At 51.1% G+C, this 13,004-nt stretch overlaps 2 protein-coding genes across 9 annotated transcripts in view; one reads left to right on the top strand and one right to left on the bottom strand.

Moving 5' to 3' along the window:
* MYH10 (myosin heavy chain 10) overlaps positions 1–2,500 on the top strand; it is a 153,858-nt gene extending 151,358 nt beyond the window's left edge. For all 6 annotated transcript variants that reach the window (XM_023193225.2, XM_023193226.3, XM_031934325.1 and 3 more), the window contains one exon: positions 764–2,500. In XM_023193225.2, the coding sequence (XP_023048993.1) occupies positions 764–908 (145 nt within the window). In that variant the 3' untranslated portion in view covers positions 909–2,500. The remainder of the gene's footprint in view (positions 1–763) is intronic.
* The window catches only part of NDEL1 (nudE neurodevelopment protein 1 like 1), a 51,628-nt gene that overhangs the window by 10,060 nt on the left and 28,564 nt on the right, over positions 1–13,004 (bottom strand). Inside the window, exons 9-10 of one of the 3 annotated variants that reach the window (XR_002726565.2) lie at positions 2,533–3,101; positions 1,869–2,003 (exon numbers count right to left, since the gene is read on the bottom strand). The exons of 1 other annotated variant lie outside the window; for it this stretch is intronic. Coding sequence is in view for 1 of the 2 variants with exons in the window: in XM_023193229.1 (XP_023048997.1) it covers positions 9,928–10,021 (94 nt within the window). In the remaining variant the exon portion in view is untranslated. Of the gene's footprint in view, positions 1–1,868; positions 2,004–2,532; positions 3,102–8,787; positions 10,022–13,004 lie in introns of those variants that run through there. One more of the 3 variants, XM_023193229.1, reaches the window with a different exon arrangement.

Below are 13,004 nucleotides of genomic sequence, written 5' to 3'. Positions count from 1 at the left end.
TAGAGGACCACACTGACCCACCACACCAGCCACTAGAGGACCACACTAACCTACCACACCAGGCTGGAGCTGCGTCAGGCGTCCATCCCCGTCCAGACATCCAGTAGTGAGGCGAGCTCCCAGCCTCTGTTAAAAAGCAGGGCAGGAGCTCCTCCCGGGACCTGGTGCCATCAGCCCTCCTCAGCACCGTCCTCCTCACTACACTGCATCTGCTGTGTACCAGGGAGAGGGCGGAGCGTGGGAGAGCTACAGCTGAAGTCCCTGCCCCGCAAGACCAGCTCAGCCAAGGTTACAGCACATCTGGCCAATGGGCAGATTTGGTGCATAACCTGCTTTTGTACAGCCATCAAGCTAAGAATGCTGTCTACGTTTTTAAATGTTTATAAAAACACAAAAACAAAGAGTATGCAACAGAGTCCCTAGGTGGCCCACAAATCCTCAATAAAATATTTGCTATCCGGCTGATTCCCTGGTTAGCAGGTAGAGCTTGGCCTTAATCCATCTTCCTTACCCTTTCCATCACAGACTGAATCAAGTCCTCCCCAGTTCTCCGAGGACCCTGCTTTGCCTACTCTACAGGCAGGGTTGTGGGAGAGGCAGAAAGGCACACAGTCTTTTCCCATCGTACGGCCACCCCCACAAGGTCGTGTGTCCGAGGAAGGGGTGCAGGGGAAGGTTCTGCAGCACTGAGTGGTCGGACGTACTGACAGCCACGTGCGCCTGTCTGTTTACCCACAACACATCCCCTTCCTGTTCTCTCCAGGCGGGGCGGCCCCATCAGCTTCTCTGCCAGCCGATCTGGCCGGCGCCAGCTGCACATTGAAGGAGCTTCCCTGGAGCTCTCCGACGATGACACGGAAAGTAAGACCAGTGATGTCAATGAGACGCAGCCACCCCAGTCAGAGTAAAGTGGCAGGAAGCCAGAGGAGGCGACACAGTGGGACACGTAGGAACGCACCGGTGCCAGCCTGCCTTGGGGCCTCCTGCAGATTTAGGAAATTGGCAAGCTACGGGATTCCTTCCTGAGAGATCAACTGTGTCTTAAGGCTCTCCAGCCTACGCATACTGTATCCCGCTTCAGACTTAGGTACAATTGCTCCCCTTTTTATATATAGACACACACAGGACACACATATTAAACAGATTGTTTCATCATTGCATCTATTTTCCATATAGTCATCAAGAGACCATTTTATAAAACACGGTAAGAACCCTTTTTAAACCAACTCCAGGCCCTTGGCTGCGGGTTGCTGGGTTATTGGGGCAGCGCCGTGGGCGTCGCTCAGTCGCTCTGCATGCTCTCTGTCGTACAGGCAGGTCACCTAGTTCTGTGTTCACGTGGCCCCCGACTCCTCAGCCACATCAAGTCTCCTAGACCATTGTGGACTCTAAACTGCACTTGTCTCTCTCATTTCTCTCAAATAATGATCAACACTATTTCAGTGAGCAAACTGTGAAAGGGGCTTTGGAAAGAGTAGGAGGGGTGGGCTGGATTGGAAGCAACACCCATTGGGGGTTACCATGCCCATCCCCCAGGGGGGCCCTGCCCCTCGAGCCGATGGTGTCCCGCATCTCCTCATGTGAACTGTCCTTGGCCAGGGCTGGTCTGTGCATAGAAGGGATAGTGGCCACACTGCAGCTGTGGCCCCAGGTGGCAGCCATGGATCACGTAGACTTCCAGATGGTCTCCCGAACCGCCTGGCTCAGCCGGCGCCCTCCTCACGTCAGGAGCAAGCAGCCGCGGACCCCTAAGCCGAGCTGGTGGAAGGCCCTCCCTCGCCAGCCAGGCCCTCATGCTGACCTTGCAAATTCAGCCGTTGCTTTGAGCCCAAAATGGGAATATTGGTTTTGTGTCCGAGGCTTGTTCCAAGTTTGTCGATGAGGTTTATGGAACCTCCAGAACATATGCCATCTTCCTGAATGTTGACATGCCAGTGGGTGTGACTCCTTCATTCTTCCTTCTCCCTTCCCTTTGGACAGTGTTACAGTGAACACTTAGCATCCTGTTTTTGGTTGATAGTTAAGCAAACTGACATTACGGAAAGTGCCTTAGACACTACAGTACTAAGACAATGTTGAATATAATCATTCGCCTCTATAACAATTTAATGTATTCAGTTTTGACTGTGCTTCATATCATGTACCTCTCTAGTCAAAGTGGTATTACAAACATTCAGTGACAATGAATCAGTGTTAATTCTAAATCCTTGATCCTCTGCAATGTGCTTGAAAACACAAACCTTTTGGGTTAAAAGCTTTAACATCTGTTAGGAAGAATTTGTCCTGTGGGTTTGGAATCTTGGATTTCCCCCCTTTATGAATTGTACTGGCTGTTGACCACCAGACACCTGACCGCAAATATCTTTTCTTGTATTCCCATATTTCTAGACAATGATTTTTGTAAGACAATAAATTTATTCATTATAGATATTTGCGCCTGCTCTGTTTACTTGGAGAAAAAAGCACCCGTGGAGAATAAAGAGACCTCAATAAACAAGAATAATCATGTGAACATGGAATCTGTTTTCTCACCTTCTGTTCTCGATTTCCCATCTGTGATCTGACTGGAGGGTGGGCGCTACCCAGACTTCAAACGACAGCGCCAGGCCCTTTCGCCGAGGGCGCCGTCTCCCGGGTAAGACGATACAGTAATTCTCAGGCCAGTCCTGGCTCCAGCTCTTGTTCCTGCCAGCGCCTCACAGGGTGCAGATGCACTAGAAAGGGAAAGACCACCCAAAGGCAGAAGCTGGCCTAGCTGTCAAGGGAGTGATTTAGGAGGGCTCTGGTCACCAACCAATGAAGCTCACTGCTGGTTAGGACGTTTTCAGAGGTCCAAGACATTTCAGGCTGCATTTTCAGGCAGACACGTATTGAAGATGCTTTTGAAGGCTTCAGTGATGAGGCCACAGCCTCTCCAGTGCAGGCCAACTAGGATGAGAGAGATCCTAGGGCAGTACAGAATCACACAGAGAATGCCCATTTCTTATTCCATGATATTCTCGGGTTAGGCTGGTTCCGGGGGTAAGGGGTCTGTGACTAGGCTTCTCAGCAGCAGTGGAAACGTGTGAAATGGGCAGAAGTGCCCTCTTCCTCCTGTGCCACTACCATGGGAGAGGAAAGGTGAGTCACAGGGGTGGTGCTTCACCCCCACATCCAGTATTTTATCCAAGAGTGTATGGAATTCAGAGGCTTGTTTTTCTCAAAAAGTAAGAACTCTGGGCTGGGCACGGTGCTCAAGCCCATAATCCCAGCACTTTGAGAGGCCAGTGGATCATTTGAGGTCAGAAGTTCAAATCCAGCCTGGCCAACGTGGTGAACCGCCATCTCTACTAAAAATACAAAAATTAGCCAGGTGTGGTGGCGGGCACCTGTAGTCCCAGCAACTTGGGGGGCTGAGGCATGAAAATCACTTGAACCCGGGAGGTGGAGGCTACAGTGAGCTGAGATCACGCCACTGTACTCCGGCCTGGGCAACAGAGGGAGACGCCGTCTCAAAAAAAAAAAAATTCTTCCATACTGGCTGGTCTAACTGGTGTTCCCGTCACAGTTTCCCAACTACTCAGCGTGCCAGGAGAAACAACCTGTGTGGACCAATTCCAGGCCCTGGTTCTGCAAAGATACTATTGAATAACTAGAAGGGACCTTTCTTTACTGACCACCACTCCAGGCCTAAGGAAAGGTAGTTTATACAACCTTTGTCGGGCATTCAGAGCACAGGGAGGACAGCTGACGGCAGCTGGGCTCTGAGTGTGTCAGAAGGTCAAGCTGGTCAGCTTCTGCCCAGCAGCAGCGTGGTTCCCGGGGAGGAGGAACTCACACAAGACCAGAAAGGCTTGCTCTTTCATTGGGCCTGAATTTAGATGACATGAGGCGGTTCTAGGGCTTCATTTAGAGCCTTAAATACTCTGTCCTTGCCATATCGTAGATGCCATTTTTTGTTTGTTTTTTCTTTAATGCAGCCATTCCAGGGGACTATTTTAAACTGCTTTGGAGGGATAACAACTATTTTTTTTTTTCCCCCGAGACAGTCTCGCTCTGTCTCCCAGGCTGGCTCACTTCAACCTCCACCTCCGGGTTCAAGTCATTCTCTGCCTCAGCCTCCTGAGTAGCTGGGATTACAGGTGCCCGCCACCAGGCCTGGCTAATTTTTGTTTTCTTTTTTTGAGTTTGTTTTTTTTTTCTGTAGAAACGGTGTTTCACCATGTTGGACAGGCTGGTTTTGAACTCCTGGCCTCAAGTCATCTGCCCGCCTTGGCTTCCCTCCCAAAGTGCTGGGATTACAGGTGTGAGCCACCATACCCAGCCGACAACACCTATTTCTAGCCTGGTGGCTTGAGGGGACACTTCCAATTCCTGATGGCATCAGGCTATAGAGTCGTCACATCTTTGTGTCACCAATTTTTCCTGTCCCAGGAAACCTCGGCTAAGATGAATTGTGGGCCGTAAGGCCAAGCTGTTCTCCTAGCCAGCCCTTCCTACGGCTCTGGGTATGATTGACCCATGGCCCTTTTCCCGGAGGCTGGTGCTGCTGAGAGACCAGGTCAAGACTGGAGAAGACCTCACTGTTGTCAAACCACACCTTCCTGCTCTTCCTTCATCCCCCCAAAAAAGAAAAAAGCCAGAACAGGCTCCAGGTCAGAATGGCCAGGAAGTGGTGATGACTCCTCTCCCTTGAGTTCCAGACAGGTCTCCCCTTACCAGGCCCCACCCACACAGGCTTCCCAGTCTCCGGGAGGAACGCAAGAAAGCACCTCTCCCTTTCCACCTTTCACGGACAACATCCGCACCAAGAGCTTCCCCAGATTTTGAGTGTTTGCCAAAATGCCGTCCTGAGCCAGCTGTCAGGACCAGAGAAGCCCACTTCCTTCTGTAGGCACCTGCCATTTGGGAATCAAGCAGATTGCGAAGCACCCATTCTTGTTGGGAATCTTATATGAAGCTATTGAAAGGGTGTAAGTCCATCATACTCCAGCTTTTCAGAGACATTCACTGTAGCTACAGAGCCTGTAAACTGGGCAGAAAGTGGCCTCAGCCTTCAGTCCCTACTGAGACTAGGCAGCCCAGTAACAGGCTCCATTCCGGCTGACTGGATGCCACAAAGCCCTATTTGAGAGGTAACGTGACATAACCGACAAACCGGGTCTCACAGATCCCCATGCAGATCAGAGCGCTGCCTCTCCCAAGTATGTGCCGTACTGCACTGGTGCCAAGACGCCTGGCTTCACGTGGGCCACATCTGTGTCTCACAATCACTGTCAGGAGGCAGCAGCTGTGATGGTGTCATTGCCCGACTCCTGGCGAGATCAATCAAGCCCAGCATCAAAATTTGCAGAACAGGAAATACAAAATTAGGCGGGCGTGGTGGCGCATGCCTGTAATCCCAGCTACTTGGGAGACTGAGGCAGGAGAATTGCTCGAACCCGGGAGATGAAGGTTGCAGTGAGCCAAGATCACGCCATTGCACTCCAGCCTGGGCAACAAGAGTGAAAATCCGTCTCCAGAGGAAAAAAAAACTTGCAGAATGAGCATCAGCAGCTTAGAAGGAAATTCCGGAGCCACACCGGAATCTGCTTTTCAGGAATGCTGTTATCACCAACACACACCAGGAGACAGGGCACAACACTGTCACAGTCAGGGAGGGGGCAGAGCTGGCTACAGGGCGCTCCCTAAAGCTGTGGCTCCACGCAGGGTGCCTCCCCTCTCCCAGAAGTGCCAGCTTCCACCTTGGCTCTCAGGAGACCCGCACTAGTGGCGTCTCTGGGGCAGCTGCCAAGAGAGGCGGAGTCAGCACGCGCAGCGGGCACAGGAGGAAGGCTACGTGAACCGACTCCTCCTGCTGCAAAGGCTGTGCCGGCCCCGCCACCCCTCACTTCCAAGCTTTCAAAACCTGCTCCTCTCCCGAGGCATGGCACAGAGAGTGGGAGTCAAGGCCACTGAGGCCTCAAGTTTGGAAAGGCACCGCAGCAAAAGACTGGGCTCGTGCCCAAGCCTGGCTTCACAATGAATTAGCCGTGCGAGCTCAGGCAACTCACACCCAGGCCCATTGTCCTTTCTGCCACCTGAGGTCAGAGCACTGTGTCCTGTCCTCAGGTCACCTCTGTATAGTTCTCGCAGGCCTCACTGTGACCCAGCGTCCCAGCTTTGGCTCCTGGGTCTCAGCTGCATTGGTCAGGGGTCATTTCTGGGCTGAAGGAAGTGGAGTGCTGCCTACGACTCTCTTCTAAGACGACACTTGGGAGTGAGGGATAGGACTGAGCGGCTGAAACGAAAACACCTGGAGGTAAGAGGCTGTCCACCGCCCGGGAGATGAGCCCACCAGCAGGGAGGAAGGGCACACGGGCGCAGATCAAGGAGGCCTCGTTCCTGAGGTTTCATGGAGAGCCACGCGAAACCAGATACCCGCAGCCCCAGGAAGAAAACCCACCCAGAGGCACTCTTTAGCTAGACAGGCAAACAGCACATAGCGGCATTCATGCCAGGTGGCAGATGCTCTCTCTGACCATGTCCAAAGTAGCATCTTACACCCCACAGAAACAGAAAGCGGGAGATGAGGTCCAGGGAGTCGGCTGGTTTCCTCACGAGGGGGTCATTTGCCAAGAGCTGCTATAGCCACAAAAAAAATGTCACTAAGGCTGGCCACAGTGGCTCACACCTGTAATCCCAGAACTTTGGGAGGCTGGGGCGGGTGGATAACCTGAGGTCAAGAGCTCAAGATCAGCCTGAACAACGTGGTGAAACCCCGCTTCTGCTAAAAATACAAAAAATTTTTAAAAAATTAGCCAGGCATGGCGGTGGGCACCTGTAATCCCAGCTGCTTAGGAGGCTGAGTCAGGAGAATCACTGAAACCTGGGAGGTGGAGGTCACGGTGAGCTGAGATCACACCACTGTACTCCAGCCTGGGTGACAGCGAGACTCCATCTCAAAAAAAAAAAAAAAAAAAGGTCATTGAGGTTGGTATATAACTCCCCACTGCTAAATTAGACTGGCTAAGAAATATTTTTTTAGTTTTTAAAGTGAAAGTCTCTTCCCAAAGGGACCAGAAATAAGCCCAACAGCACACTGCGACCCTCCAGGGACCTGGCCCAGGCTCTTCTGGACACAGAGCAGTGGTGACATGCAGTGGATGACACGTGGGCCCCTGTAGCCAGGGCCCTTCCTCCAGCTATCAACTGAGTGGCCAGCAATTGGCAAAACAGTCTGGATAAGATGACCCAAGGGTGGGGCTGGGCGCAGTGGCTCACGTCCGTAATCCCAGCACTTTGGGAGGCCGAGGTGGGTGAATCGCGAGGTCAGGGGTTCGAGACCATCCTGACTAACATGATGAAACCCCGTCTCTACTAAAAATACAAAAATTAGCTGGGTGTGGTGGCGGGCGCCTGTAAGCCCAGCTACTCAGGAGGCTGAGGCAGGAGAATTGCTTGAACCCAGGAGGCAGAGGTTGCAGTGAGCGGAGATCACGCCATTGCACTCCAGCCTGGGCGAAAGCAAGACTCCATCTCAAAAAAAAAAAAGATGAGCCCAGGGTGTTCAGATGCAAAGGAAGTGAGAAATCACTTGGGGAGCTAGCGATGAAGATTCAGAGCTCCAAACATCATCTGTGCTTTAACCAGAGTTAAAGACCTGCTTGCTGTGTTTTAGTTGGGGTTCCTACGTAAATAAAGAGGCCAGTTAAATGCTGAAACCGCTCATCTAATCCAAACCTTCCAATGAGGGTTGGGAAAGAAGCTGGACGTTGCTGCACATCAACAAGAGGCTTAGGATTGTCCTCTCAGCCACTGCAGCTCAGCCAAGCACAGCACACACCCACTGCAAGTGTCCCTGGAGACTCAGCTCAGGAAAAAATCTCCAGGAACTAACAGCAGATATTCCTGTTCATAGATTAATAGAGAAATGTTTGACAATGGATCCTACTTAATAGTTCTTATTCACTCAGGATTTTATTTTATTTTATTTTGAGACGGAGTCTAGCCCTGTCACCCAGGCTGGAGTGCAGTGGCATGATCTTGGCTCATTGCAACCTCCGCCTCCTGGGTTCAAGCGATTCTCCTGCCTCAGCCTCCCTAGTAGCTGTGATGACAGGCACATACCACCACGCCCAGCTAATTTTTGTATTTTAGTAGAGAGGGGGTTTCACCATGTTGGTCAGGCTGGTCTCGAACTTCTGACCTTGTGATCCACCCGCCTCGGCCTCCCAAAGTCACTCAGGGTTTTGATTCACTTCATTTTCATTTACTTATAGTTTTAAAACTATAAAATATACTGTTTCTGTTGTTATAAGCAAACAGCGCTCAGAATCTGATGCATTCACACCAAACCCCAGTTTACGCGTTCTTCAATGTGTTACCTTGTGTCTTGCTTCCAAACATCTGACACCTTCTCTCACTTGCTAACATTAACCTGAGGGATGAGAAGAAGTGCCAGTTCAAAGAGACTTCTAATCCCAGAATGACAACATCTATCGTGAATGGCAGCACAGCTGCAGGACCAGCTCCCGGATCCATCCCAGTTACTCTGGGACTTCGTGAACTTCCACCCTCCACATCCTGGTCCTTCCTTCCAGATTTTCACATGGGGCCCAGGCCACCCTCGAACTGCTCCTGGAAATCACAGCCAAGCCCAGAAGCCAGTGCCAAGAAACAGCATGAGGATGCCTGCTCCTCACATAAGACATCTCCAGAGGCCGCCTGATCTCTGTCCCATTCCACAGCTGCTGTCGTTGGAACCTGACTTTATGGGCCCCAGCTCTCCTCTCATGGGATGGCAGAGACTGAATAAAGCAACGTCAATCCTTTTTTTCTGTGAAATTTATTGTTTCCACATTAAAAGACTTTTTTGGAGGGGAAGTATTTTTTGTAACCACATGATGATCCTATACAGCTGCCCAGAGTAGGACACCATCAGAGTCATTAACATGCCATATGAGTTCTGAATAAATAAAAGCTACAAAGCCCAAGTTATATACAAATATCTTAGGCAATAATGTTTACAAACCTATGTACAATAAAACAAATGTAAACAGTAAATGCAGCATGAGAGTAATCAAAGGATGCACAGGGACAGCCGCCGCTGTTCAGTCCACCCCGGAGCTGGTACCAGCCCGCCCTGGAACCAGCCACTCACCCTTCCGAACACAACGGGACGGCCCTTGGAAGAGAAAACAAAAACGCTCCAAAGATGTGGTTGAACTGAAGGACGGGAAGGCTGGCGAGAGGCTGCCCACCTCCCTCACCCCAAGTCTGAGGCGCATGGAGGAGGAGACAGCACAGAGGCTCGGCCCGTGTGTGCCCCGTCCCAGAGGCTCCTGCCACGTGGGGCTCAGACGGGCATTGTGCTGCTCTGGGAGGCAAGTCCATGGAATGGTAGCTGCTTAAGTAAAATCAGAAGGTGCAGAAAATGTTCCCTAATTCAGTAACCTTCCTGACTCTTTGCCAGAAACAGGCCCAAACCGTGAGGGGCGGAGTTGGGGGACACATGATCATGAGCACTGGAGATGCCTGGGTGGGAGCTCAGGAGGGCACACATTGACCTGATTTGGGGGAGAACTTCTAGAAGATTTGCAATGTCCTAAACACAACTAAATCCTATCAGTACAGCAGAGTGGGGGCTATGAGGCAGGTGCGATGAATGGGTACTTCTGCATCCAGTGACCAAGTAATACACGCATGTATCACCTTGTGACCCACGAAAGTGCAATCATGTGAAACCAACGGCACTACGGCGAGAAGAGAAAATAGCCAGTATTGATACCGCGCAGAGTTCCGGGGCTGGGCAGGGCCCAGCAGCCGCCACTGCATGCAGCCTGCCCTCTGCCAGCCGTGCGGAGGCAGACGGAGGGGCACGGGGCTGGGCCCAGGCACCGAGGGGTGAGGCGTGGGTGTCCTGGGTTGCTGGAGGAGGGCAGGAGCCCCCACCTGGAGGCTGGGCACTCACACACTGAGAGGCAGCATACCCGGCGCTGACGACGGACGCGAGGAGCCCAGACCAGGAGGAGGAGGAGCGGGGTCAAAGCCGTTTACTGCCCTGTGGGAGCAACCAGAGCACAGAAGGGAAGAAAGAGGAAAAGAAAAACAAACTCATTTAAAATCACTCACACACAATAGGAAATTCATCTGCTTTCTAAAACTATTCCTTGCCCACAGTAGGGTCCTGATGGCCCAAAGGGGACTGGCTGCCTGGAAAGCACCAGCTGGTTAGAGAATTGAGCATTTGGGAATCCTGGGGAACCAGGACCACATGACCCTTCTTGGCAACTTCAGCACACCGGCCACTGAAGCCACAATCCTGATTATTTCCCCATAGAGCAGGTCTAAATGCCTGGCAATAGCGAACTAGTTAAATAAATAATGGTGCAACTGAACAATAAGATATTACCCAGCCATTAAAAACACACTCCACAAGCTTTTTAAGAGCATGGGAAAATATTCAGAATGTAACTAAGTGGGAAAAGATGCAGGTTACCAAACTCTGTATGTTCAATGACATAAAAGAAAAAAAGCAAATAGTATATATTCTAGATTCTAGACTATGGCGCCTTGGACAGACGTTACTATCCATGTAGCTAAATCCACAGTGCAGGGGTGGGGCGGGGAGTGTGTATAAATAAATGTATATATACACACATTATATATATGCACACACACACGTATACACACACACCAACACATACGTACATAGATCATATATATCATAGAAAGAAAATTTAAGAATCGTTACTTTTCTTCCCTCTGGGCTGTGGGTGAATTTTGTTTACTACTTTATCCTTTTTTAATCATTTTCCAAATCTCCTTACATTTTCCAAATATAATGTATTAATACATGAATATCTTAATAAGGTAGAGAAAAATAACTTTTTAAAAACGGTTTAGCAAGCAATGCCAGATGAGTAGGCTTTCCAACGCAGACTGGTGTGCAGACAGCCCAGCCCAACCCAACAGCCTGCAGCCAGGACCCAGGGCACCCGGAGCCCAGCGATGCAGGGAGCCCCCCAGCGTCCCCCTCACCCACCGTGCAGCGCGGCCACAGGAAGCAGCAAGAGAGGGAGGGAGTGTGCAGCCTGGAACCTCTCTCAGGAGCCACTTCAGCCTTTCCACCTTGAAAAGCTTCCTAGGAAAACTGGTCCCACTAGCAATTTGGGAGACAAAGCCAACTACGGCAAGGGGCCACGCTGCGGCACGCCTGCGCACTACTGCCCCCGCCCGCTCCAGAGGGCTCCAGGGAGCTGAAGACAGACTCGTGGAGAGAGGTTCTCCTTAAAAAAAAAAAAGCGCGGACACACACTCCCTGCAGAGACAGCTGTTTCGTACATTGGCGAGGCGAGGAAAACCTCACAGAGAAGCAGGCATGCAGAGACTTGACAAACAGTCCCTGCCTACTTGGAAGAAACAAAGTTCATGTCTAAAGAAACTAAACAAACTAAACTCAGAGTACACATGTGGAGCTTAAATTCCAACCATGCGTACAGAGACCAAGAGCCTCAGGAGAAAGGCTCTGACAAATGTCATTTCTCCCTGTTGTGCACTGTCCTACTTCAACGACAAACAGCCAGATTGTCCCTTTCCTCGCTGGGTTAGGAGAGGTCTGATTTTTAAGCTTCAACACATTTGCAAGTCTGAAACCATCCTTCCCGTTCTCCCAAGGTCACAGGCCTGTGCCTCTTCTGGGGCCAAGGCCATATCCTATTTGCCACGGTAGCCCTCATATAATAGGCTCCATCTGTCTGGCTAGTCCCAGAGTCCCTGACACCTGCTTCTAGAAACCTCAGGGATAACCAGGCAGGCCCCACAACAGGCCGCAGCTCTCAGCACGTGAACCTCAGATTCCCAGCCTCACACATCACAGGGGCAGGGCAAGCCCCCAAACCGGGAGCAGACAGCCCCCGGAACCCGGCAGAGAGGGAGCACTGCTGCATGCCAAGAAGAATCTGGCACCTGGGCCACGGGGTGTGCAAAAGCAGCAACTAGGAGATGGCTCCTCGAGCGGGTTGAGGATGGGATTCTGGCATTTTCAAGTGAGATGGACTTGAAGCAACATCAGGTTCGTCCCACTGCTCCACTGCCAAGGCAACCAAAGCAAGAGAAGGTCCAGCCATCAGCCTAGGCTCACCTAGTGAGACGCTGATGGGGAAGTCGGGCCCACAGCTGCCTCCAGATGCCCAGGCCAGGACCCTTTCCTAGTCTCCTCCTGGTGAGAGGCCACCTAGAAGCCCTCAGCAAGCAACCACTTCAGCACTCCCAATGCAGGCCGGCTCTAACGGGAAAAGTAAGTGGTGCAGCCCAGGCTATCAAGAGAGAACCGGTAAACGTCTATCTGGACAGAAATGGAACGCTTCATGTGAAGGCGGGTGGAGCAGAGAGAGAACGCCAATCCACCAGCGTCTCACCTAGCGCCTCTCTCCTGAAATCAAAAAGTAGAAAGTTAAAGAACAGAGAGAGAAGAAAGCTGGCCTCCTAGACGGGATGACAGGTCTGGTGAAGTCCCCTCGGGGGCCTGCAAAGCTGTGCACGGGGAGAAGATTTTCAAGAGAAGAGACTCTCAATATTCAACACATTCAGTTTCAGGGAGCAGCGAAGGGCCACAGGGCAATGTCCCAGTGGACAAGACCGGACTGAAGGAAGAGAGATGGGGCAGGCTGGAAGATACAGATCTGGGAGTCATATATGTAGAAAAAGGTTCCAGAGTTATAAAATTTCACGATCTTACCACCAAAGACTAGTTCAGGAGACTGAAATGTAGAGAATCCAGCTAAGAAAAAGTGCTAAGGTCAGTTGTAAAATGGCAGTGGAAGAAGTGAAAAGAGGGAAGAGACAAGGCACATTTAGAAGCTACTCGGGACAATAAATCTAAAGCAGCCGAGATAAAGGATGGAAACATGAAATCTGTCAAAGCAGCAAGGATGAGGACACTGGAGAGGGCAGGAGGGTGGGCTCCAGCTATCCAGAAAAGCCGGCAGGTAGGCACACGCCACACCAGAGTCTTCCTATTTCAGTGGATGAGTGTGGGCTCA

This window comes from Piliocolobus tephrosceles, chromosome 16, assembly GCF_002776525.5.
Source record: "Piliocolobus tephrosceles isolate RC106 chromosome 16, ASM277652v3, whole genome shotgun sequence".
Lineage (NCBI taxonomy): Eukaryota > Metazoa > Chordata > Mammalia > Primates > Cercopithecidae > Piliocolobus > Piliocolobus tephrosceles.
The sequence above is the reverse complement of the archived record's forward strand: the minus strand, read 5'-3'. Positions and strand labels throughout refer to the sequence as shown.